At 37.7% G+C, this 26,478-nt stretch overlaps 1 protein-coding gene across 1 annotated transcript in view; it reads left to right on the top strand.

Moving 5' to 3' along the window:
- LASP1 (LIM and SH3 protein 1) overlaps window positions 1-24,043 on the top strand; it is a 61,182-nt gene extending 37,139 nt beyond the window's left edge. Inside the window, exons 5-7 of the mRNA XM_072414924.1 lie at window positions 852-999; window positions 9,171-9,265; window positions 21,751-24,043. Coding sequence (XP_072271025.1) covers window positions 852-999; window positions 9,171-9,265; window positions 21,751-21,924 — 417 coding nt within the window. The 3' untranslated portion in view covers window positions 21,925-24,043. The remainder of the gene's footprint in view (window positions 1-851; window positions 1,000-9,170; window positions 9,266-21,750) is intronic.
- The last annotated feature ends 2,435 nt before the right edge of the window (window positions 24,044-26,478 follow it).

Raw genomic sequence — 26,478 nt, 5'->3', positions numbered from 1 at the left:
TCACTTTGAGAGACCAGATTGTGTTGCATTCATGTAATGAACATGCACATACATAGCTTGTGCTTGAGGATATTGGGAATAGTAAGTTGAACTAAAGCATGTGTTGATTGGTGATCATTATAGTAATGACAATACATATGGTATGTTAGCAAACCTACCCACATATATTGCAAGTATGTATACATTCATAAAGTTACCAACAAAAGAAATGGAGGAGCTCAGCTATGAAGAAAGATTAGCTGAACTGAATCCATTCTTCTATGAGATGAGATGTTAGAGGGGGCATATGATCACCCTATATGAATATATAATTGGTCTATATAGAGAACTCTTCCCAATTATTCACTTTAAGATCATTAAGGAGGACAATGGCACACTGTGCGTCGGGAGGAAAATAAATTTATTCTCTGAATAAGGAAACATTCTTAACAGTAAGGTATGTGAAAATGTGGAATAGGCTCCCTCAAGAAGTAGTTTCAGCAACTGCTATAGATTGGTTTAAACTGGATGCTTTTCTAGAAGAGCTGGGTATAAAAGTTTTAAATTAAGATAAGAGACTGTTAACTCACGGAACATCTGATTGCCTCACGGAACCAGGAAGGAATTCACCTTCCTCTGGATCCATTATGTCTACAGGTTTTTTTTCTGGGATATGTTTTTTCCCCTAGTGGTTGAACTTGATGGACTTGTCTCTTTTATCAACCTAACTGACTATTTGACTTGTTAATAACATTTGTTTGAGTTTACATACATGTTTACTATGCTCCAAAATAGTTTTTGATCCTGCAAACCATTTTTTTAGGCTGTGATTGTTCTTGTTTGTGAGTAGATTTCTAAAACTCCTTTTTTAGGTTAAATATCATGAGGAGTATGAGAAGAACCGGATGGGTAATGCTTCTATTGAAGGAGGAGAGGAACGTAGAGGTTCTGAAGATGCCAGTTATCGTCGACCCCCCTCAGACAGTATGCTCTCCCACCAACCTCCAGTCGGTACCTCAGGTAAAAGATCAAAACAAAAGTATTTTTGGTTTAATAGAGTATCTGGCTGTGATTGTGTAAGAACCATCTGATTCACAAAAGTGGGACTTTTAGGGTATTTCCAAAAACCCTAAAAGTCATTGCTTTTATGTTAACATATTTAAAAAAAAGTCTTGATACAAATTGATAAAAATCAGCACAGTGCTTTTCATAAACATTGCACTTAACATGAAAGTCCAAACTAATCTCTGTTAGTGACTCAGATGAGACCCCTATATGGACCCTTAGGGGGAATCAACAGCCCATTTGACATGTTTTGCAAAGCTAGGCTCCTGCTTCAGGAATGATTGTGAGGTCTCGACATAAGGTAACAAGGTATCAGGTAAGTAAACGCAAGTTTTAAACAGACACACAAAACAAATATCTCTTCCAATAATTAGGTAAGAAAAAAAAAAAGGACTTACTATTTGTTTTTTATTCTAACAATGAGTAGGTAGTTGCTATATCGATACGGGTATCCTCACCTAGAAGCCGGAAACTAACTGTATATATAAAAGGAACCCCAATATAGACAAAAATTTAGTTCCAAAGAGAAATTGCACAGTATCTGGTCATATTTTAAAGCAAAATTTTGTTTGTTTTTCTTACAAAGCACCTGTGCCTAGATTAAGTGCAATAAAGTATTTTCAGTATCTTAACCACCTGGGCGTTACACTGATGTCTAGATTTCTGTACCAAAAGCGTTACACTGTTTTTCATGAAATTTTTTTTTTTTTAAATTGTAGACCTGTAAGTTACAGAAATATGTCCGAACAAGGGTCTAGTAGATATCATGAATTTAAAAAAAAGTTTGAAACACACAATCATGTAAAAAAAAAAAATGTACTTTCAATAAAATCCTATCCTATTTTTTTTGCATAGAAATTACATATACAGAGAGCGTCCCCCTATAAATTAGTAGTTGCGTGAAGTGAGAGGTTTTGATACTGTTGAAGATCACTTTGATTGCAGGCTTCTTCTAATCAATGTTTCCACTGTTGGCTGCTGAACCCTGAGAGGGGCACACAAATTACCAATGGGATGCAAACAACCTTAATGCTGAAGGTTGTGCAAAAGCTGCACACGTGTTCTCCTAGTCAGTTCATCCATGGCAACAAAACATGGAAAAAGTTAGGAACAAGGCAGCAAGGTGGCTTTGTGAACCTGTGGTCCTAGGTTCAAACCTCCATGCACAATTCTTTCTGCTGTGAGATGTTTGAGGGTTTTCTTGCATGTTCATCCTGTTTCAAGTCACCGCACTCTCCATTTCTTAGTTTTCAGCCAGTCCTTTGTATTGTAGTGTATTTACAACATTAATTTGCTTACAGATGGTCTCACACGTTCCTCAAGCACCCTCTGATACATGTTAGAATTCATGGTGAATTCTTTCATGGTTAACTGGGCTGTATCTTTTGCAGAAAAGCATCCCAAACCATTCAGTGGGTCTTTTCCTGAAATGCCTGCATTTGGTTTACACCAAACATGTCCTCTATTCTGGTGTCCATATAAACCAATTTTAGACTCGCCTATCCAAGGAACATTATTCCAGGAGTCCTGGTCTTTGTCGACGCTCCTGGCAAACTTCAGTCTGGCCTTGATGTTTCTCTTAGAGAGCACAGGTTTCCTCCTTGCACACCTCCCTTGCAAAATAATGTTGTACAGTCTTTATTTTTGTAGAGGCATGTACTTTCACATCATCAGTAGCAAAGAGCCTGCTGTAGCTGCCGTGATGACATTTTAGGGTTTTTTTTTAGCATGTTGTGGTCTTCTCTTGGGGTGAACTTGCTTGGAAGGTCAGACCTGGGCATGTTGGCAGCTGTCTTGAAATCCTCCACTTGTGGACTATTTTCTGGACAGTGGAATGGCTGATTTCAAATTCTTTGTAGATATTTTTAAATCCCTTACCAGACCTTTTAAAAGCTGCACAATCTTCTTTCTGAAGGCCTTAGACTGTGGTGTTAACTCTCACCTCAACAGTCAGGGGCACACCAAAGTAAGCACTTGATTTGATACACCTGTGTGAGATTCCAAAAACATGGTTGTTAATTGTCTCCCTCCACCCCCCACAAATTGACCTTGGACTCTATTAAAGACAAATGACTAAGCTAAGGACATTAGATTGTGAGCCCCTTTGAGGCTACTTAGATGACTATGGACTATGTACAGCGCTGTGTAATATGATGGCGCTATATAAATACTGTATTGTAACAATTCAAACCATTTTAAGTGGGAATAAATGTGGTGGTGTCCTAATTTATTTCACACCAGAAATTTCAATTTTGAAGAATTATATTTTACAGAAACCTTTACAAAAACACACAGTCTTTCATGGGGTGTCCTATTTTTTTTCCACAGGACTGTAGGTGTTTTCTGTCTTCCCAAAAACATGCTGGCTGTTTAACTGGCTTTCCTTACAGTAAGTGTATTGACTTTGGTAGAGACATTAGATTATGCTTCTCTGAAGTTAGTAGGAGGACTATATAAGGAGGACTATGCCAAATAAGTTGCTGTTCATAGTTCTCCATAGCCCCATTTCTGGTGGGTGGAGCGGCCAGCTTGCAAACACCGCAAATCAGCCTATTTTAGCCGGGCCACTTACATGGCAAGTGGAGTGAGGACCCTAAATTTTTACATATGTTACTCTGTCTGCTTCTCTTCTATCATTCTCAATTTTACTAGAATGGTGGGGGGTACAAAATCGAAAATGTAGGTGTAGGTGCACCTTTGGCTAACCAAAATTACACATCAAAATTTAATGCCCTTACACCTTAGAAATTGAAAATGTGTGGGGTACATCGCAGTGTTCAACTAAGAAATTTGTTTAGGCTGGGTGGTAAGAAATTGTAGGTGGGTGGCAGCCCCTGTAATGTGACCCAACTCTTCAGTAACCACCCAAAAACAGCCTGGTGGTCACCGAAAAGTGCTGGGTGGTGCACCCGGCTAAAAGGGGCTGGGGAGAACACTGCATCGGTGTATAATATTCCCTGAAATGTCATCACTGTGGTATCATTAGAACATAAAAAAGCCCATCAAAATGAAATTAGAGTTCAGATACTGGAAGGGTACAGTCATGTGTAACAGGGTGGTGCATTTTGCTGGATAGTTTTCTTTTTTATGTTGTAATGATGCCAGGGTGATAAAATTCCAGAGAAATGGCAACCGCAATGTTCCATTTTAAGCAAGTTTTTAAACTTATGACCGCCGACTAACAGTTTGCAAGATATGAAGGTTTGATCAAAGTGAGCTGTAAGCCTGCAGAATGTTGACTTAACCTCCCAACCGTTAAGCCCGAACTTTTCCGTGCTAAAAAAAGTTGCAATTATCGTTAACCCCGAACTTTTCTCACCAGGAGGTTAAATGTAAACAAATGTTATATTGCAATCCGATTGTCATACATTGTATGACAATCGGATTACAACTGAAAGCAAATACTTACCCAGTGTCCGCAGCTCCTCTTGCAGAAATATGAAGTGAGATGTATAGCACAATGCAGAAATCCTGCTTTGTGCTGTGCATCTCTCCGGAGATGCCAGCAGCAGCAGCAGCAGCAGCTTCCAGCATATTCCGGGTGATATGATTGGTGATGTATGGGGGTGTGTCAGGGAGGGAAATTTAAAAGCAGATTACAATGTAATCTGCTTTTAAATGGTTTTTACAGTACAAAAACACCACACAACATGAAATAAAAATAAAAGTACATTTTTAATTTTATTTTTAGATTACATTGTTGTCTATTATTTCATTATTGTTTTAAACTTATTTATATTTATGTATTATATTATAATTTATGATTAAAGTATAATAAATAAATATTATCATACCCGGGAGTTAATCATAAGAATTACAAGCCCACAATATAAACAAAAATTTCTATGCAAAAAAAAATAGGATTTTATTAAAAGTACATTTTTTTTTTCTTTTACATGATTGTGTGTTTCAAACTTTTTTTTTTTTTTCATTAATGATATCTACTAGACCCTTGCTCGGACATATTTCTGTAACTTACAGGTCTAAAGTTTAAAAAAAAAAAAATTTCATGAAAAACAGTGTAACGCTTTTGGTACAGAAATCTAGACATCAGTGTAACGCCCAGGTGGTTAACAGCAGGAGCACTGTGATAGCTGTGTGTGTAGTCATTACATACACACACTCAGGAAAAAAAAATTTCAGTTATTTTATTTATAGAAAAAAAAAACATGGGCAGTGATGAGGGGGATACTGTCTGTCCTGTCCCCATCTTGTGTGATGCTTTTAAAGTATCACCACATTTTTACATTGTATAAAGCAGTGCCTTTCCACACCAGTGCAGTGCCAGATCAGGTGATGTGAGCGAGCACCTGGAATAAAGAAAATGGCAGGGCTTGACAGAACGGTGAGCATTGGAAGGAAGAGGGAAGGTTTTGTGTTACATAGATATATAGCATAGGAAGCAAATTCTGAAGTTTGGCTGAATTCATGACTGGCAGTAAGGGTGCATTTGCAGCATTTACCCCTCACTTTCCTCTCACCAAAAACCACTGCTGCTTGAAAAACTGCTAAGCCTGAAAATGCACTTACAGCACTTACCGCTGGGTATCAATTCAAGATGCCTAGCTGTTGCCAGTAGTCCCTGAGGAGCAGTAAATGGCACAGTTTTTTTTTTTTTTTGTTTTTGTTTTTTTGAATGCTAATAGAGCTAAGCCTATTTTGTTACACTATGTTGATTACACAAATTTACAAGGGATTACGCTCCTACCAAAACATAGAACACTAGGAAGTTGGATCAGTTTGGGCATAATACAAAAAGATGAGAAAAAAAGACATACTAACAAGCTAGGCACTAGAAAGTTGGAACAAAGTATAAAGGGTAGGTACAACACTGACACAATTATAGAGGTTACTGTATACCTATGGTAAAGAACTAGGAGCACTAAATTTGCTAGGTCTTGCCATGCCCACTTTGACCACCTGGCTACAGCTTTCTACCACCCAGCTGAAAATAATAAATCTGGGGAAAACACTGGTGTTATATAAATACACAATAAAAACTGTAGCAGTAAAAAGAACTACCTGTAAATACCTTCATAATGGTAGTAAATCCCCAGCTTATTTTTTATCCTATCCAGTAAGAGACACAGAAAAACCCTGCACTATAAACAAATTAAGGGTATTTTCACCAATTTATTCTAAAAGAAACATGCAATTAGATGAATGTATATCTTCAATTCTTACATCCAACAATGTGTTTTTTTTCTCAAATCAATACTTGAATTCAGAAATGCCACTCACCAATATTTTTATATAATTATGCACAGAGGACAAATCTATGATTCATAGTGATTCATTTTAATGAACAAAATAAAGTAGATAGATCCCAATCACCCTTATTATTCGCCAAAGGAGTGATCTTTGTGACAAAAGATATACCACTTATCAATGTTTGATACCAAATCTCAGGGGGAATGTCTAATTTTCTCTTACTGGTGCATCACCTGAGGAAAAATGTGTATATATATACAAATCAATAACATTTTTAATACCTTCTTTACCTTGTGTATCAAAACATTATTTTTTTGCAAAAGCCATATTCAATCAAATATATGAACACACCCTATTTCCTAATTAATTGTTTATACCACATACCAAACAACATAATATAATAATACTTTGCTTTAATTTAATTATTCCATATATCCATTATTTATGTGCACATCCAATTCATTAATTCAGTGTCAATCTCCATCATATCCTAAAATAGTTTATCTAAATACATTGATACTGATCATAATAATAATATTAGTGATCAATTATACCAATTCCAGTTTCTTATTTTCTCTTGATCAGTTTTGATTGATCTATCAAACATATTCTACTACCTTCTTCTTTTTTTTTTCAAAATAATTTTATTGAAAGGCTTCACAGGACATCATTCAGTATCAAAAAGGTAAAGAATACAGGTAGACCTGGGGTTACATGTGAGATAGGGATTGTAGGTTTGTTCCTAAGTTGAATTTGTACGTAAGTCGGAACTTGTACATTATTTTAATACATTCACTTTGGACAGATGTCCAGATTGACAGATGTCTTAACATATTAAGCATCATGGTGTCAGTTACTGTATAAAATGCTCACTGTGAGTTAATCACAAACAAAGCAAAAAAAAAAACTTTATGGAGCCTAGACATTCAATAACTTCTGGAGCAAGCTGTGCTTTGATATGCACAAAGAAACAACTGCAGAGTTTGTCTTGGTCTTTAACCTCCATGGCGGTATGATTATTTTGTATTTTTAAATGTCAAATCAGTACATTTGTCATTTAAAAAATACTTCTAATTTTAAATTTCCTGCCAGCTACCCTGCTATGTGTGCACATTTGACATTCATATACCACAGATTCACATAGAGTACTATAGTTAAGCAGTCAAAGTAGATTACTTTACAAGTGCTGTTTTCACTATCTGCTACCACCCAAGTGCACTAAAAGTGCTCCCAGTGCTATAGTTCAGGGGTGCACACACTTTTTTCGAGCTACTTTTGAAATGACCAAGTCAAAACGATCGACCACCAATAAAAATGCTAAATAAATAAATATATATATATACAGAAGTGACTGAATGGCAGAACATTGCACTACATGACTATAGTGACAGGAAAGCTACAGTTCATCTGTCATAGGAGAATGACTTGCTGCACAAGAGAAAGAACTGCTAATCTGGACAAAGGTATCTCGGTAATTGAACCCTGACCCCCGAGCCTGAAGTGGCTTGGCCACCCAGCACTGCTCACTTCAGACTGCCCTCCCACCCTCTCTGCCTCATTCCCCACTGTTGCACGAGCCCTTCTCACCCATGCACTGAAAGACATCTCCAGCATCCCTATTGACGTACAGAGGTCACGATCGACGTCTTGGGCACCCCTGCTATAGAATAAATTACTTGTCTAGCAGCTACCATGCAAGCATCCTGACAAGTTTCTGCGCAAAAGCAGCAAATGATGATATCCCAGAAATCAAGAAAGTCAGTCTAGTGCCAGTAAGCAGATAGGGATCCAGAAGAGAATAGGCCATGCAGAATCAAATGCAAAACATCGCCAGACTGCATAAAAAAGTGTCTATAAAGGACATATGCAAAGTTTGTTATTAGTTCCTTTTTTGAAGTTCCTCTGTAAATATTTTTATCTCCGGTGGGTTGTGCTCAGGTAAATAAGGAAACATAAGGTGAAGTTGTAAGGTGTAATTTGAGTCTTAAAGAGCCTGATTAAATTTCAGCCAGATGGCTGAAAAAAAAGGGCATACAACTGCTACTTTAAATCATGTACCTCATAGATATTGCTAAAACTTTCTAGGCCTTACAAGAAAAAGAATGACTTAGACCCATGAAACTTAAATCGTATTTCAATTCAATACACTTGGCACACTAATTCTCAAATTTCTTAAACTTGTCTAAAAAAATGTTATTTAGGCTTTGTAATACTTCTCTGTTGCTGAAATCACCTGCAAACCATTTTAAACGTATTTTAAAACTCTTTAGGGTTTGTAAACAAGGTGGTCAATTTAAGCAAGACTGAATAGGGTGGATGGTCTTTTAGCAGGAGCATTGTCACGGAAAAGAACACATTTTGACTACTTTCCTTTCTAGTCTTATTTCTAGCCTTCTTTAAATAGAATTGTAAGTTAGAGTAGTTTTATGCTTTAACCGTTTAGCTCTTCTAAAGATAGCCAGACATCAAAATAACTTTTTGACTTTACAGAATGAATAGTCTCCCTTAGGAGCTCAAAATCTCATTTTCTTAACATTGTTTAATTCTGATTTGGAAAGCGAAATGGTTCAAATTACTAAAACATTTTTGAGATCTGGAAGCATAAAGGTCATCATTTTTCCCCTAGTTTTGCAGAGTGGGTTGATGCCAAAGTTTTAGTCCTAGACTGTTTGTGTGATTTGGACTACATACTTCTCGTTATCCCCAATACAAATGAGGTATATTGTAGTTACCAGAACATGACTAGTAAAGTTGATAAGGTTGGTTGCAACATTCATTCTCAGGAAAGTACAGGGAACAGTTTGTATTTAGCCTGAAAGATTTTGGTTTTGAGTTGTTGTACTTTAAGGTAAATTAAAAGCTTAAGACAGATGTTGAATAATACTGTTGTTTGTCTTTGTATTGTATGTATGCAGCATTTCAACCTCAGCGACAGCAGCAACAGCCTAAATACGGTTACCAGGATCCAGTGACTCCAGTTACTACCCAGCACTCAACCTCCCCAGGAGGAGTAAGTATCATTTCTTTCAAAGTGTAAAGTCTGCCAGTTAAGGTATTTGAAAATTATATAGGTGTCATGTGGATATTATTATCATTATTAGGAGTAGTGCACTAAAATATTTACTAAAGGACACAGCAATGGGTTTATATAAACACCTGTAGAAGTGAAGGTAGAAACTAGGTGCAACAAAAAAACAGCCTTTGGGGCTGGCACTTTTCTTTGGCATAAAAATAAATCTCTTCGTAGAGCCACTGTTTTATTATTAAAAGAGGAAAGATCACTACATAAACTTTTTTTACGGATGTTTATTAATTTCATCTTCTGTCAACAGCAAACTGTAAGACTGGTTTCATATTTTAGATCCTTCTAGTTTCTAAAGCTCAGCCTTAAAAAGTCCTTTATAGTGCTAATAGATTTAATCAAGGGCCATTGAATTCCTCCTTAAAAGCTTTCTGCATATTTTAAGGTAAATTAGTTTGTTTTTTTGGTTTTGTTTTGTTTTTTTGTTTCCTCAGTGATTGCTTTCCTGACTTTAACTGCCATTTTGGTTAGGGCCATTTTGCCCTTTCATTCTAGGTCTGCCTCCTACTGTAGCCAGTGCAACTTCTTTGCTCCTAATTGCCAGGAACACAGCACCCCAGGGGCCGGTTTTACCTTTTACCTTAAATATATTAGCCCTGCTCTATTGCAAATATTGTGTTCCATCGCCTTCTCAGTTTCTTATGAAAGGAAACTTTTGGGCACTTGTGTCAGATTAAAAACATGCCTGTACCAGTGGTCTGTTGATGTAGATGTGTCAGAGTATTAAATGTTACTATAGTATTTAGGAGAAAGGGTGCACAATTGTTATCAGTGGGAGGAATGGTGCCACAAGATTAGGAGCAGTGAGAGAGATAGTTACTGATGGCTTGTATTAGGGGAAGGATTAGTGATCTATGGTTAGTCTCAGTGGTAGGCATAGCTTCACATGGTTAGTTTTAGTGGAGCAAATGCTTCTCAATGATTGCTGTTAGCAGAAAGAAAATTTTCCCAGCATTATTGTAAATGGGGATAGGCAAGCCCCTTAGTACTGGTATTTTGGGTTTACTTGACCTTTGATAAATGTCCCATACTGTTTCTTTAGTCTAGGTTCCCAGAATGTCAATATTGTTTAAAAAATGCAATATGTTGCAATGCATACATGTTAAAATGCATTTATGCATAGAAATGACAGTACTGTCCCCACCTTGGCCAACACCAGATTATATTACAGCAAGCTAATTGACATTAGGTGGCTTTAGGAAAGTATGTGGGAAAAGTATGTGTACTTACTGCCTGTTATGATTTTTGCATGGTCATGACCCTATTATAATAATTTTATTATTGTGGTGCCTCATGTAAGCCTGTCTTCTGTATGAGGGCCAAAAACTGGGAGTCTTTCTGAGCAAAATCCACCACTTGGAGGGTGCTGCGATGAACATCAGCAGCTCATTAGGCTCTGTACCTCTCTGTAACTCTGTGACACAAATTCTTTGAGCCTACCACACAGGACTGGAAGTAGTTGTGATTAAGCCATAGGTTCTGAACTGTGAAAAAATGTGAAAAAACAGGGTTTCTGGAACAATGTCACATGGCTTGACCTAATGTTGTTTGACCTGCTGTTGAATGAAGCCAGTTATCAATCTTGTAAGTCTCTGTTCAGCCAGCTACCAAGTTCAGTTGTTTCCAATTTTAGAATGCTTGGTGAGTCCTTCAGTAGTCATGTCTCTGCAAAGGCATTTACAATAAAGCTTATCTCTATTCCAGACCCATGACAATTACCTTACGGACGTTGACTTTTGGAGACTTATGTTCTTGTGAATATATTATGACAGTGGTGTCCAACCTTTTTTCATCTGGGCACTGCTGTTGACATTGGGATAAATCTTGCGGGCCACATGGCGGTACTGAGTCTCCCCTGAGCCAGGGTTCCATGGCATGAGGAAGGGGTAACTGCACTGCAACCTTACCGCCAACCTGAATGCAGCCTTGATGTTTTGTAAACTTTAAGGGTCACCACAGTGCACAGACAATTGGCAGTACCCTAATGTTCATTGCCACGAGAGTGGCCCCCAGGGGGTCCCCAACATAGAGGCTCAATTTGGGCACCCTGGTCCTAAAATAGCCCCACTTAATGTGAAACAATCCCTTATATGTTGTTAAGATTTTAAGCTTGTGAACCCTGTATCTGGCAACTTGTTACATGTAGAGGGCTTACATTTGGTTTAGCAACAGCTCTTAGGGGGTCCTCTGTGTTCCCTGAAAATTTTGTATGACAGTCAGTGAAGGAGATATGAAGATTTATACATGGGGTTAATGACAGCTCGGATTATCTCACACTTCAAGGTGGGCAGATTGTGCCGAAGTGAGTCCACCTTAACCAGTGGGATAACAAAAGAATAAAAGCATTCATGGCTGCAGTAGAACAAAAAACTACAGAAGTTAAAATGTATATCATAATGCAAGGATGCCCAACCTACAGCCAGCGGTGCCACATACTGCCCTCTTGCTCATTCCCTCTCTGCTCGTTGTCTTGCGGGGGATGGGGCACTTGCATTTTCTCTGTTTCTCTATCGTGATACCAGGAGAGGGAGCAGGTCCAGCGGTGTCCCGAGCGATCCCCATTCGGCTTCTGCATTACTTCTTCCGGGTTATACGTGAATCGACGCTACATTCGGAGGGTTTGGCCGAGTGGGAAATGCTTGAATACTGTGAAATAAAATAAATATTAAATGTACAAGTATATCTTTTAGTGCATGAATCATCATTGTCCAATAAATTTTTAAATTACAATTTTATATTATTTCATTATTTTTTATAAATAATATTTGTAAATATTTATTATATTATAAGTTATGATTTGTGTTTCAAACTTTTATCATACCCGGGAGTAATACAGGCCCACAATATTAAACAACAAATTTCCATGCAAAAATATATTGTAACGCTTTTTGCGTAGAAATACTGACTTGGTTATTAGAATGCTAGGAGGGTAATAAACAATGTTGTTTTTTGCTTTATTCCCTGCTCTAACTATATACAGTGGCTATCCTTTCCATTAGAAAGTGTGCTGTTTGACATGCAGACACTAGTAAATCTAGGGTATGGCTTTTTTTTTTTTTTAATCTGACTGTTCTAACAATCGAAATTGAATTACCAATGACCAAAAATATTTTTTTCTTATTACAAATCTGTATCTACTTCATTATGTCACTTCTGCTTACATTTTCTGTACAGCTACAGAATAACTATTCCCAACTCATTCAGCTACAGCTCTTAATGACTGGTTACAGATCTTGTGACTCTTATAGGATTTAATTCACTGGTTGATTAGTGGTAAATTGGGCCACTGAACTGTTACATAGTAGGTTAGGTTGAAAAAAGACATACAGTTAGGTCTATAAATATTTGGACAGAGACAACTTTTACTTACAGTGATACAATTACTTAATTTCAGTGCCTCAAAAGTAATTGGACAAATTTAAAAAGCTGAAAATAAAATGTTCATTTCTAATACTTGGTTGAAAACCCTTTGCTGGCAATGACAGCCTGTAGTCTTGAACTCATGGACATCACCAGATGCTGGGTTTCCTCCTTTTTATTGCTCTGCCAGGCCTTTACTGCTTTGGCTTTCAGTTGCTGTTTGTTTGTGGGCCTTTCTGCCCGAAGTTTAGTCTTCAACAAGTGAAATGCATGCTCAGTTGGGTTCAGATCAGGTGACTGACTTGGCCATTCAAGAAAATTCCACTTCTTTTGCTTTAATAAACTCCTGGGTTGCTTTGGCTGTATGTTTTTGGTCATTGTCCATCTGTATTATGAAACGCCTCCCAATCAAGTTGACTGTATTTAGCTGGATTTTAGCAGACAGTATGTCTCTGAACACCTCAGAATTAATTTGGCTGCTTCTGTCCTGTGTCACATCATCGATAAACACTAGTGTCCCAGTGCCACTGGCAGTCATGCACGCCTAAGCCATCACACTGCCTCCGCCATGCTTTACAGATGATGTGGTATGCTTTGGATCATGAGCTGTTCCACGCGTTCTCCATACTTTTATCTTGCCATCATTCTGGTGAAGGTTGTTCTTGGTTTAATCTGTCCAAAGAATGTTTTTCCAGAATTGTGCTGGCTTTTTTGAATTTTTTTTGCAAAGTCCAATCTAGCCTTTCTATTCTTGAGGCTTATGAGTGGCTTGCACCTTGCAGTGCACCCTCTGTATTTACTTTCATGCAGTCTTCTCTTTATGGTAGACTTGGATATCGATACGCCTTCCTGGAGAGTGTTGTTCACTTGGTTGGCTGTTGTGAAGGGGTTTCTCTTCACCATGGAAATGATTCTGCGATCATCCATCACTGTTGTCTTCCGTGGATGTCCTGGTCTTTTGGCGTTGCTGAGTTTACCAGTACTTTGTTTCTTTCTCATGATGTACCAAACTGTAGATTTTGCCATTCCTAATTTTGTAGCAATTTCTCGGATAGGTTTTTTTTCAGTTTTTGCCGTTAAAAGGATGGCTTGTTTCACATGCATGAAGAGCTGCTTTGACCGCATGTCTTAAAGCAATCTATAGTACCGTATTTTCCGGCGTATAAGACGACCCCCAACTTTTCCAGTTAAAATATAGAGTTTGGAATATACTCGCCGTATAAGACTACCTCTTCCAACGCACACTAAATAAAAATTAAAAAACATCAGATTTAATTTCAATATGGTCATTTTAATTCAAATGCTTAAGACATGCATGTACTTAGCAGAAAAACTGTCACTTATAAACATGAGGCTGTTTTTCATCAAACATGTAAACGTAAACCAGTACATTAAACTTTTAGTAATTCACTCTAAAGCTGAATGGAAGAATAAGACAATAAACCCATGGGAGCTGCTATGCTGTTTGTTTTCTAAGCTGTCAACCCACTGGAACTGATTATGATAGAAGGGAAAAAAAAACAATAGAGAGAGAACAAGTGCCTGGTGAGTTAGCAACTCCCATCATAACTGCAAGCTACGGTATTTTTACAGGTTTTGCTAGCGTTACAGTTTCCCCTTAAAAGCCTTCAAAATCCTCCTGTTCATCATCTGATATCATAAGTACATCAATGACATCATGTGATACATTTGTAAGGCAGTCATCGTATGGATTGAATTCCGTATCAGATGGTGTGGTCTCAGCTTCATCTTCCTCATCTTGCCTCATCTTGCCACAAGTAGTGGTCCTCCATACCATCTAATGAATTTGATATTTCCACACTTCTTGAAAGACTTGATTACTGTTTCTGCATCAATATCATTCCAGGCTTTTAAGACAAACTTGCACAAAACATCCAACTGTGGAGCACGCATGTTTCCTCCTTTTGTGAATGACTTTTCGCCGCTAACCATCCATTCATTCCACTATTCTCGAATGCGGTCTTTAAATGGCTTGTTTAGGCACACATCCAGTGGCTGTACCAATGATGTCAATCCTGCAGGAATAACTGCTGCATCTGTATTTAGTCTTGCAAGCCTTTCCTTGGTGCTGGGAGTTAAATGAGCCCTGAACATATCCCACACCAGTAGACTAGGTTTTTGAATAAGTCCACCTGGTCACCTGCTCCATATTTTATCAACCCATAGCTTTATCCCTTCTTCATCCATCCAGCCTTTTTCATTTACGTGTACAAAACAACCAACAGGGAACTTGAGTTTCAGCATCGTTTTTCTTTTAAAAATAATCATTGGTCTCAGTTTGGCACCATCAGCTGTGGATCCTACTACCACTGTAAAACTGGACTTCTCATGTCCTGTTGTTTTAATTAAAATAGTTTTTTCACCTTTTTGATGGACAGTTTTATTTCCAACCATATCATAATTCATTGGAGTTTCATCCATATTTCCAATAATACAAAAACACATAGCCATGTTTAGTGCGCTGTCATGTTATGTATTGATGGAAACTATTTACTTTGCTATCAAGATCTGCAGGTAATTTTTGGGCAATTTTCGTCTTTTGCCTCGGTACCAAATTATGCCTTCCCATGAATCTAGTACACCAGAATACAGTGGCCTTAAATCTGTTGCTGTGATCTGGGTTAGATTTGGCCCACTGAAGTGCAAACAAACATATTTGATTTTGTGTCACTACTTAACCATTTTGGCGATGCTCATTCACCATGTCTGCTACTTGTTTTTCGAGTTCTGGCCAATGTAGGGTGCCTCTTCTTAATGCACACTTACCCCTCGGCATAATCTTTAATGCTTTTTCATTTGCTTTCCAGTCACAAACCATCTTTTCTGTTACTCCATATTGTCTTGCAGCAGCGCAGTTATTATGTTCCATGGCAAAGTTTACAACTTTGAGTTTGAAACTGGCTTCATATTTCTTTCTTCTTGCTGGTGCAGCCATGATGGTGTTTTGACTGTTGAACATTTGTATATAAGGTACCGGTATTGTACGGTATGTACTGGTGCTTTACTGTATGAACAGCTACAGATACAGACCAACAACCAGCCAATCGCAGCAAGTGATGTACCTTACAGGCGACTGGCTGGTTGTTGTATACTGCTTTGATTGGTTAGACTGGTCTGCCTATCACTGTACTGTTCCTTCTGCCTGTCAGATCTCGCTATTGTGCGAGATCTGAGAGGCAGAAGGAACAGTACAGTACTGGTAATTGGAGGAGGGATACAGGAGGAGCCTACACTGCTCCACACTCCTCTAAGGCGCAGGGATACAGGAGGAGCCTACACTGCTCCACACTCCTCTAAGGCGCAGCCCTCTGAGTGAATGGGCGTGTTCTACTGGAGAACCAATCCAGGCTCACGTTCTCCTGTGCAGGCTCGCGTTCTCCTGTGCAGCTTGCTTCCCCTTTGCTTCATACTCCCTGCACAGAGCGGGGACTCGACCGCGCCGGACATGAAGCAAGGGGAAGCAAGCTGCAGGTAAGTACCCGGCGTATAAGACGACCCCCGACTTTGGCACAGATTTTTCAGGGTTAAGAAGTCATTTATACACCGGAAAATACGGTAGTTGCTGAAACTACTTCCTGAGGCAGCCGATTCAACATTTTCACAGACTTTACATTGAAGAATCCCTTCCTCACCTGGAGCTTACCCTCCTGGGCGGTAACCCCGAGTGTGACTTGGGGTAGAAAAAAGATGTTAAAAGCGGTAACCCTGTGTCACACTCTGGGTAGGTAAACATATGGGAAAAAATAGTAAATCGAGTCCTACCTGATCCACCCGTGTCCCGCGTCCTCTTGCCCGTCTTCTCTCTTCCTTCTCGTTATCTTCCTCTAGCAACTTCTGCACCCGATGAGTCACCGGAGAGTTCTCAAAAATCATTTGTATTGCATTCAATACAAAATAACTGTATTGAATGCAATACAGTGGATTGATATGTGTAAAAGCAGTACATTTTCTTGCATGAACATTACATTATAGTATAATATATTAGTATGAGTAAATTATTATTATTTTTTTTAAATAAAAATAAAATAAATACATTTATTATTTTGTCTTGATTTTGTTTCCAACTTTTTTTGTACTCATACTAATATACTGTAAAATACATTTTTGTGAAAAACAATGTACCCCTTTTAGACAAATTCAGACAGAAATGAACCGCCTAGGAAGTTAGACTTCTTTTCCTCCAGACGCAAAGAGTGCCCTCTTGTTCTTTGTAATGATCTCAAAGTGAATAATGGGGAAGAGTTTTCTATATGGACCGTTTATATATTTATACAGGGTGATCATATCCCCCCTTAAACATCTCTTCTCAAGAGAGAATAGATTCAGTTCAACTTACCTCTCCTCATAGCTTAGCTCCTCCATTCCTTTTATTAGTTTAGTTGCCCTTCTCTGCACTCTCCAATTCCACAATATCCTTTTTGTGAACTGGTGCACAAAACTGGACTGCATATTCCAGATGTGGTCTGACCAATGCTTTGTACAGGGGCAGGATTATGTCTCTCTCTGCAGTCTATTGCTCTTTTATTACAAGAAAGTATTTACTAGCTTTAGATATTGCAGCTTGACATTTGCATCCTGGTATTAGGTCTATGATTTAGCAGAACCCTCAGATACATTTCCATTTCTGACTCCCCCAAATGTATTCCCCCTAGACAGTATGAAGCATGCATTTTGTTAGCCCCCAAGTTCATAACTTTATACATTTATCTATATTAAATGTCAATTGCCACTTGGCTGCCCAATCAAACAGTACGTCCAGGTCTGCTTGTAGAATATAGAGAATCCTGCATGGACTTATTTCCATTACGTAGTTTGGTGTCATCTGCAAACACAGAAATGGTACTTTTAATCCAAAACTCTACATCATTTATAAAGATGTTAAACAGTAAAGGTTCCAACACTGAACCCTGGGGTACACCACTAATAACCTTAGACCATTCAGAGTATGAAACATTAATTACAACTCCCTGGATGCGGTCTTTAAGCCAGTTCTCTGTCCATTTACAGATTGACTTTTCTAAACCTATTGACCCTAACTTGCATATTAACCATCAGTGGGGTACAGTGTCAAATGCTTTAGCAAAGTCAAAGTATACTATATCAACTTCTACTCCACTGTCTACCTGTTTACTTACTTCCTCCTCTTATAAAAAGAGAATACATTTATTTGACAACTTGGGTCTTTCTTAAAGCCATGCTGTCTATCACTTATGATATCATTTTCTAGCGGAAACTCCTCTATGTGGTTCCTTATCAAACTCTCTCGGACCTGTCCAACTATGGACGTTAAACTAACTGCTCTGTTGTTGCCTGTTATTGACTTTGCTCCCTTTATGAAAATAGGACCCACATTGGCATTACGTCAATCCATTGGTTCCTTGCCAGTGACCAAAGAGTCTCTAAAAATTAAAAATAATGGCTTTGAAATAACCAAGCTCAGCTCTTTAAGGGCATGTGCATGTAATCCAAACTGTGATTAATTTGTTTCACTGGTTGTGTGGATCAGATAGTTACCGTCCTGAGGTTTGTGAAATTCAGCTGTACAGTGCAGAGTAGTAAAATGGCTTGCATTAGCCTCTTTTCTGTTCAGATGAATAGAGCACTATTGCTTTAATGCTGGACTCTGAATAATCCTTCCCCTAAGCATAACATAACCTTTTTGACCATAAAATAGTCACTGGACAAAACTATTAGCAACATAACTGTGGATAAGAACAGTCACCTCCTGCAGACCATGAAAGTAAAGACCTGCAGAAAAGGACTAATCTTTTCTGTTCTCCTAATTTTTTTTTTTTTTTTTCTGATCCCCACATCCATTCCTAGTTTGCATCCTCTCAAAGCTGCTTCTTGTTAATGTTCTTGGGAACCGTGGCGGGCCAGCATCTCAACCAACAAACCATCATCATCATGTTGGCCTTCATAGTGTAATTCATTCCTTTTGGAAGATTTCAAAATGTTTCATTCAAATGTCTTAAGGTATTTAAACAGAAGGTATTCAGACGGTTCCACTTGTGTATTCTGGATGGGAAGCTACTCAGTTACAGCATCCTTTCATTTAGAAAACTTCTACTACTTCTGCTGTTTTTTTTTTCTTTATTTTGACTATTAACAGTTCCCCCTGCCTTACAGAAAAGGAAAACCATTAACAATTAGTGTCCCTTCTATTCGGCCTCTCCTTAGCAACAAGGGTTTTATCTTTTCCTGGCTTAAGAAATTCCTGCAATTTGCTGTATAGACTTCGTGAGAGCGCAGTCACAAGTGAATCTAGAGGCCAGTGTGCCCATCACTCTGGATTCTGGAATTTACATATAGTGGGGAAAATAAGTAATAAAAACACAAAATTTTTTTCAGTAAATATAATTCTAATGGGACCATTGACATGAAATTTACACTAAAACATTTTCTGGAACTCATCATCTCTGTCTCCCCATGCCCACACTGCAAATCCCCCACCTACATATTCCTAGCTGGTAATAACACTGTTATGCATCCCTCCCCTCAGGCACGTTGTCTGTGTTACCTTTGATTCTACCTTCTCCTTTACTCCCCATATTCAGAAAATTTCCAGGTCCTGTCACTTTCACCTGTGCAACATTTCCAAAATCCCCCTCTCCCTGTCCCCACAGACTGCCAAATGCCTTGTACACATTCCTATCGGTTGTCTGAACTACTGTAACATCCTCCTCTCTGGTATTCCATTTTCCTGACTCTCTCCTCTACAATCTAAGATAATTGCTGAAGCCAGACTTATCCATCCTTCCCACCACTCCTCTTTTGCTGACATTTTGTACTTTTCTTCACTGGCTTCAGATTCACCTTCGATCCAAATTCAAGCTTCAGTGCTATGCTTTTAAATCCCTACAAATTTTTTGTCCCACTTACCTTTCTGACCTGATAGAAAAATAGACCCCTAGCTGCTCTCTTCGCATCTCCAATATTCCTACTAATGACTTTCTCATAACCTTGTCACTCGCATATCTCCAAGACTTTTCTAGAGCTGCCCCTACTCTCTGGAATGGTCTTCTACGTCCCATTCGGCTGGCTCCTACCTTCTGTTCATTTAAAAAATCACACAAAACCCATCTTTTTCAAACATGCTTACCGGTCGTCTTCTGTCTCTTAGACCTGTACTACTTACCTATCATTCCATATCCCCCTTCCTAGTGTGTGCTGCTTCCCCCACCTCTTAGATTGTAAGCTCTTCTGGGCAGGGTGCCTGTCTCCTCCTGGGTCACTGTCTGTATCTGTCATTTGCAACTCTATTTAACATACAGCGCTGTGTAATATGTTGGCACTATATAAATACTGTTTAATAATAATGGTGTGTTTTAATTAAAGTAATATAAGGTATACAGTGTTTTCCCCAGCCCCTTTTAGCCTGCATCACCCAGCCCTTTTCAGTGACCATGCTGCTATTTTTGGGTGGTTACTGAAGAGTTGGGTCACAATACAGGGGGTGCCACCCGCCTACAATTTCTTACCACTGGGCTTGAAAACATTTCTGGTATACGTTAATAGTTTAAATAGACAGGTAGGCTATAATCTCATAAGTATAAGAACACATGAAGAAAAGGAGTTGCAGGAAGGCACGGAAAGCCAAGAATCCTGCTAAACGGTCAATATGTCTTGCCCTCTATCAGTTAAAATTAATATTGACTGGTTTATTCCTAATTAATGGCCCTTTAAAAAAAGGTTTCTGATTACCAAGGTATCACACAAGAAACTTCTCATGATGGGTAAAAGCAAAGAGCTCTCTTAAAACCTTCACAAACTTTTTGTTGCAAAACATACTGATGGCATTAGTTACAGACATGTTTGTAAGCTTCTGAATGTTGCAGTGAGCACTGTTGGGGCCATAATTAGGAAGTGTGAAAAATATTTTGCCCTAGATCAGACACAACAAGGTCCTCCTCGCAAGATTTCTGACTGAGAATTCCAAAGAATAATCAAAACAGTTGTCTAGTTGAGCCAAGGGTCAATTTCGGAGAGCTTCAGAAAAGCCTGGATTTAGCAGGTGAAGTTTTTCAAAGAAAACAATAGTATGAATATAGGTCCAGGGAGAGGATCACAAGGGGTACCAAAGACAGATGTTTGCTAAGCCTAATGATTACAAAAAGGAAAAGAAAGGAAGTGTCTTTTTATGACAGACATTTGAATATATTTGTAAGCAAAAATTATAAATAAAACTAATCTAGACAATAACATAGATCTCCTATGCTAACTGTACTAAACATAGACCTTCTAAGCAATAGAGCAGTTAGTCTAGGTTCCTGAATCATTTTGCCAATAAGGCTTCCTCAGGGGAGACATAAACAGGTTGAATTTGTCAATAAATTTCATGTTTAAAGATTGATTAGAGACAATAGGTGGGGGGTACACTATGGGGTCATCGCATCCATCCAAACTTTTTTTTATTTTTTTAGAATTTGATAATGGCAAGAATCCTAGTTACTAGTGGAAGAAGGGCTAAAAATGCATAGCCCTCCTCTCACTCCTAGAAAATCTTGATATGACGTAATGGAGAATGAATATGGTGCTGGTTATCAATTTATACACCCATTAGTAAGGTCCAGATAAGCGGAAATTATAGTTAGGTTGAAATGAAGTGGAGTTAAAAATTGAAGAATATGATAAATCCCAATTAATAAATGGTGCAAAAAGCGAGAAAGGTTGAAGTCTTCAAAAACAATGTTTAATGAGTTCAAAGCTTGGTAGGGTCTTATTCAGATAACCGGTGGTAGTATAGTGAGAGATTGGATGCCTACAGCTTTCAATATTTCACGTCTAATATAAATAAATTAAAAACCTTTGAGTGGGGGGGGGAGTTTTTTTTAAAGAAAGCTTGTCATGATAAAAGTATGTTTCTCTAGTTTTTTGTGAGATTAATGCTTTTGTTCCATCATATAGATATGACCATTAGAAGGAGTAATCTCAAAACACAAAATATGTTCTTAATAACAAAAGTCTTTATTCAAACTGAAATTTTGAATCTGGAAATGTAAATGTCTTACATATGTTCCCCTAATTTACAGAAGCGCTTTCGAGCTGTCTATGACTATAATGCAGCAGATGAAGATGAGGTGTCATTCCAGGATGGTGACACTATTATCAACGTGCAGCAGATCGATGAGGGGTGGATGTACGGAACTGTTGAGCGCACAGGGGACACGGGCATGCTTCCTGCCAATTATGTAGAAGCCATCTGAACAGAGGAACGTGCTTCATCTATCTCAATGAAAATCATGAATCATTCCAGTGCAGTCCTCTCCCATCTACGGGAAGGATGAGCTCCAATTCTCTTTATAGCATTTTTTCTTGAAAGCCTCTCTTTTAGCCCTTTGGTTGCAGGATGGAAAATTACCTCTGGCTTCGTCTTTGGACACTGGAGGGACCACATTGGGCAGAGGTCTCCCTCTTCAACACCTTCCTTTTTCCTTTTCTGTCCGAGTCACTTGTTTATGCGCTTTGCACTGTTATAAAAACATTTTACATGTTAGAAGGAGCAGACCAGTCACTTAAATTTTTTTTTTTGCCTTCCCTAATAACTATACTTATACTATGAATTTGTACCCTAAAACTTAAAAGGGTCTGCCCATTAAGAATTTGGGCAAATTTAAAAAAAATTTCCATCATGTTCTTTGAAATAACAGTTAATGTAGCTAACATGGCTAAATTGAGACATTCAGTATAAAATGATGCAAGGATTTTGATGTTTGTACACTTCTCATCAGCTCATTTCCTTCGCTTTAGTTAGACATTTTCCAGGTGCACATCCACACTTGCTGGAAAATCCAATATGTCTGTTTAGAGTGGCCTAAAACATTGCCACATACGATTGTAATCAAAGCTCTTGATCTCAATTGTTGAAGTCAGACAAAAAAAAATATCTTGGATAGAAGCAGTTAAGCGGGGAGTCAGGTTATGGTGCTTAGCTATGTAATGTCTTAAACATGAAAGGATCGTGTATTTTATTATATAACACAATTCTAGACAACAGTCTGTTAAATCAGACACCGGTAAGTGCTCTTTTCTCTCTGCAACCCATAAATCAACATTTTCCATTGCCATATTCCTGCCATATACCCATTTTTTAATTACTGATATATTTTAAATGTGTATGTGGTATGGTGTAGAAATATATATATATATATATATATATATATATATATATAGAATTACAAATCTTTTCGTTTTGTTTGAGAGGCCACAGTAGAATACAAGTAGATAGGAAAACACCAAGACAGTTTATAGTAAAATAAACTGATGAGCTTTAACAGACACCATTTTGATACAAAACTTTTGTCATGGGGACAACACCCATTGCCTCCTAAATTCTGTAGTGAATAAAGGGGCATGCACCTTTGATGATAAAGAGATGCATTTTTGCTTTGTGGCACAAAGCCTGATATGGTCCAGTGCTGTCTGCTATAATGCAACAGTCTTTATGTGAAAGTCACAGAAAGCTACTGAAATTGTTCTGTTGATGAGTTTTATGGTGCAGCATTCTTTTAATACAAAAAGGACATCAGTCTCCTTGTGCCAATGTGCTCTACATATTCATTTTACCAGATGCCCATTGCTGCCTTTTACATTTTCTGCCTTATATACTTCAATTTATTCACTTTCAGGCTTGGACAGATCATGCTCTGTTGTTTATTTTGATAAAACGAGAGACTGAAAGTTGAACTTGAGAGAGGAGGAAGACTGCAACTTTGAGGACCAAGCACAATTCATTCCAGTATTCTCGAGATTACATTTAAAGCACAATTATAATTGAAGTAACTGGAACACAATGTGAATACCCGTGGAGTAATTGGTGACTTCCACAAAATGCCTGAAATAAATGCAATGTACATTCCTTTATATACAGTATAACATATTTTAAGTTTAGAAATCCTAAATGGATTTATGTGTGCTAATCTGTATTGCTAAAACACACATGAAGCATATTAGCAGTGACATTGGCCCTCTGACCAATCATTAGGCACATTCTGTTCCATTTTCATCAAACTTCTTTGTCTTTGTTCATTGCACTTTCATTCCTAATCCAGTGTGATTATGAGAAACAAACATAACGTTTCCACATGTCTTCAACCTTCTTTTTCAGACTTACAGTTGTGTGTATGTATCAATCATTCCTTAAGACTTTTTTTTAATTTTTACTTTTACTACTACTTTTTTTCTAATTATCACTATCCTTAGCTGGGACAGCCTTTGCTACAAATTGCTTGGGCCTTTAATCATTTAAATAAGAAAACAATCATGCAGCTGCCAAGAGAAGCTTTCTCAGTTTACCTAAATTTAAAATAAAAGTATAATTTTTAATTGTGACGTTATTGTGTTTTCATTTGGTAGCAAGTCATCAATGGTTTTTGTATGTGCACAAATACACACTTTAATGTTTGTGTCATTTTAATACCATATTAGGTACTGAAGAAAAGGCAAAGGCTTAAAAGGCTATTCACACCACTGTAATTTAATTTTTAAAATACCTTAAGGCTCAACTTCAGGACCTAGATAACTCTGCTGTCGGATCTTTATCTTCTCCAGTAAAGCCCAAACACCATAAGGCTCTTCAAATTCATATATTTTTTTCCTGAAATCGCTCTTAATATGATCTGTAATGTCACCAGGCAGCAAAGCTTCTAATATTGGACACCAGAGGATATGCCAGACACATACCATGTTCCTGGTGCTTTTGTGAACTGTAGTGACATTTGTAGGCAATCTCTGTGGCTGTTTGAGCCCTATTGGTACAGGAATTTGCAAAGGCTGGTGGATAAGGTGAAGCACGCCGTTCTGTAAATATTACCCCTTTAAAAAAAATGTGATGAGGTCAAGATTGCATCACCACAATTGTGATTTCACACAGCTTTTATCTGTGGAGTGGAATACAAGATTTTGGTGGCTAGCTGCAGGGGCTTAAGAAGCTTTTCTTATGCTATATCATGAGGGGTGTGGAACTAAACAGGTCTTGCTGCAAATATCTGAAATGTATGTTTAGTTTAAGGTAAGCCAATGACTTAAAAATGTATGTTTTTTTTTTCACACCAGCAATTTTTCTTTAGTGGAAAAACCATTATAAAACTGAAAAAATAGCCATTGCAACTGGAAAGCTTACAAATCCATGGCAGTAGAAAGTAGAAAGCCTGTGTGCTGTGGTAAAATTAAAAAGTGTCATAATTAGGTCAATATTTGTCAAACTCAAAAATTACACAGCTCACATTAAAAAAAAATGTCACTTGCCAAGGATTTTTTAATATATTTAGTGTTTTTCTGGTCTGCTGAAACCAGAAATGACATCAGTTTCATTAAATTGGCTCTAGTTCTCGTGCTGCAGGAATTGGAATAGACAATTTTACCAACAACAAATGTTAACACAGCATATTATTATCAATTTATTTACACCAATATGTATATGTATTAAATGTAGCATTATTTTCATGAAACTTTCATTTGCCTTTATTTTTATTCATACATATTTTTTTTACAGAAATATAAGTTCTTCAAGAAGAAGTTGTTTAAATGACCCTAATGTATTTTGCTACGTTTGTAGTGAATATTCCCAGCAAAAACAGAGAAGAAACTATACAGAATTTGTGAAACAAGCATATCTTGCATATTTTGGTATTTAACTGAGGGACCAAGCTAAGTATTGGCCTCCCCATATGGTATGCAAAACATGTGTAGCGTGTCTACATCAGGGGAAAATGGAAAACTGAAAAGTTTGAAATTTGAAGTACCTATGGTATAGCAAGAGCCCAAAAATCATCATAATGGTATTTTTTGTGCTGTGAATGTAAAAGGTTTCAATCCTTAAAAGAATACCAAGTGGGAGTACCCTGATTTGGAATCAGCAAGACCTGTGCCGCATGGTGCTGATTTTGCCATACCAATGTTCAGTGCACTCCCTGATATTTCTTTATCCAACATTGAGCATATACAGGGTTTGCAGTGTAATCCAGGAGTTAGCAGTGGAAGTGAATATGAAGGAAGTGTTTTATCGAACCAGCAGTTCTCCCAAGGAGAGCTCAGTGATCTAATATATGACCTATGTCTGTCAAAACAAGCATCTGAATTTTTAGCATTCAGGCTAAAAGAAAAGAACTGAGACCGGAAGTTAAAATAACGGTTTATAGGACAAGAGAGGTGACAATCCTACCATATTTCAGAAGATGGAGACTTTGTGTACTGTTGTAACATCCCTGGACTGCTAGCCCATATGGGGGTTTTCATAGTTCTACTCAAAGTTTGAAATCTGTTTTACTGCATAATGGTAACTGCTATGCATCAATTCCAATTGGTCACTCAACAAAACTTAAAGAAGAATATGAAACTATCAAAATAGTCTTACAAAAGCTTTGCTATCATGAACCCAATGCTCCATATGTGTTGATTTAAAATGGTGAACTTCATTTTGGACAGCAAAGTGGATACACTAAGTAACCATGTTTCATCTGCTTGTGGGATAGTAGAGCAAAGCAGGATCACTGGAAAAAAAAAAAAAACATGGCCTCCAAGGGAAAACATGAAAAAAAGGTGCAGCGAACATCATTACCGAGCCAATGGTTGACAAAGAAAAAATCACTCCCCCTAAACTACACAATAATGAAGCAATTTGTAAGAGCTCTGAACAAGGACAGTGATTGCTTCAAATACATTTGTGGATTATTCCCTGGATTGAGTACTGAAAAATTAAAAGTAGGAATCTTTGATGGACCCCAGATTCGGAAACTGATAAATGATTCAAATTTTACAAG

Source organism: Pyxicephalus adspersus, chromosome 6, assembly GCF_032062135.1.
Source record: "Pyxicephalus adspersus chromosome 6, UCB_Pads_2.0, whole genome shotgun sequence".
Classification (NCBI taxonomy): Eukaryota; Metazoa; Chordata; class Amphibia; order Anura; family Pyxicephalidae; genus Pyxicephalus; species Pyxicephalus adspersus.
The sequence above is the reverse complement of the archived record's forward strand: the minus strand, read 5'-3'. Positions and strand labels throughout refer to the sequence as shown.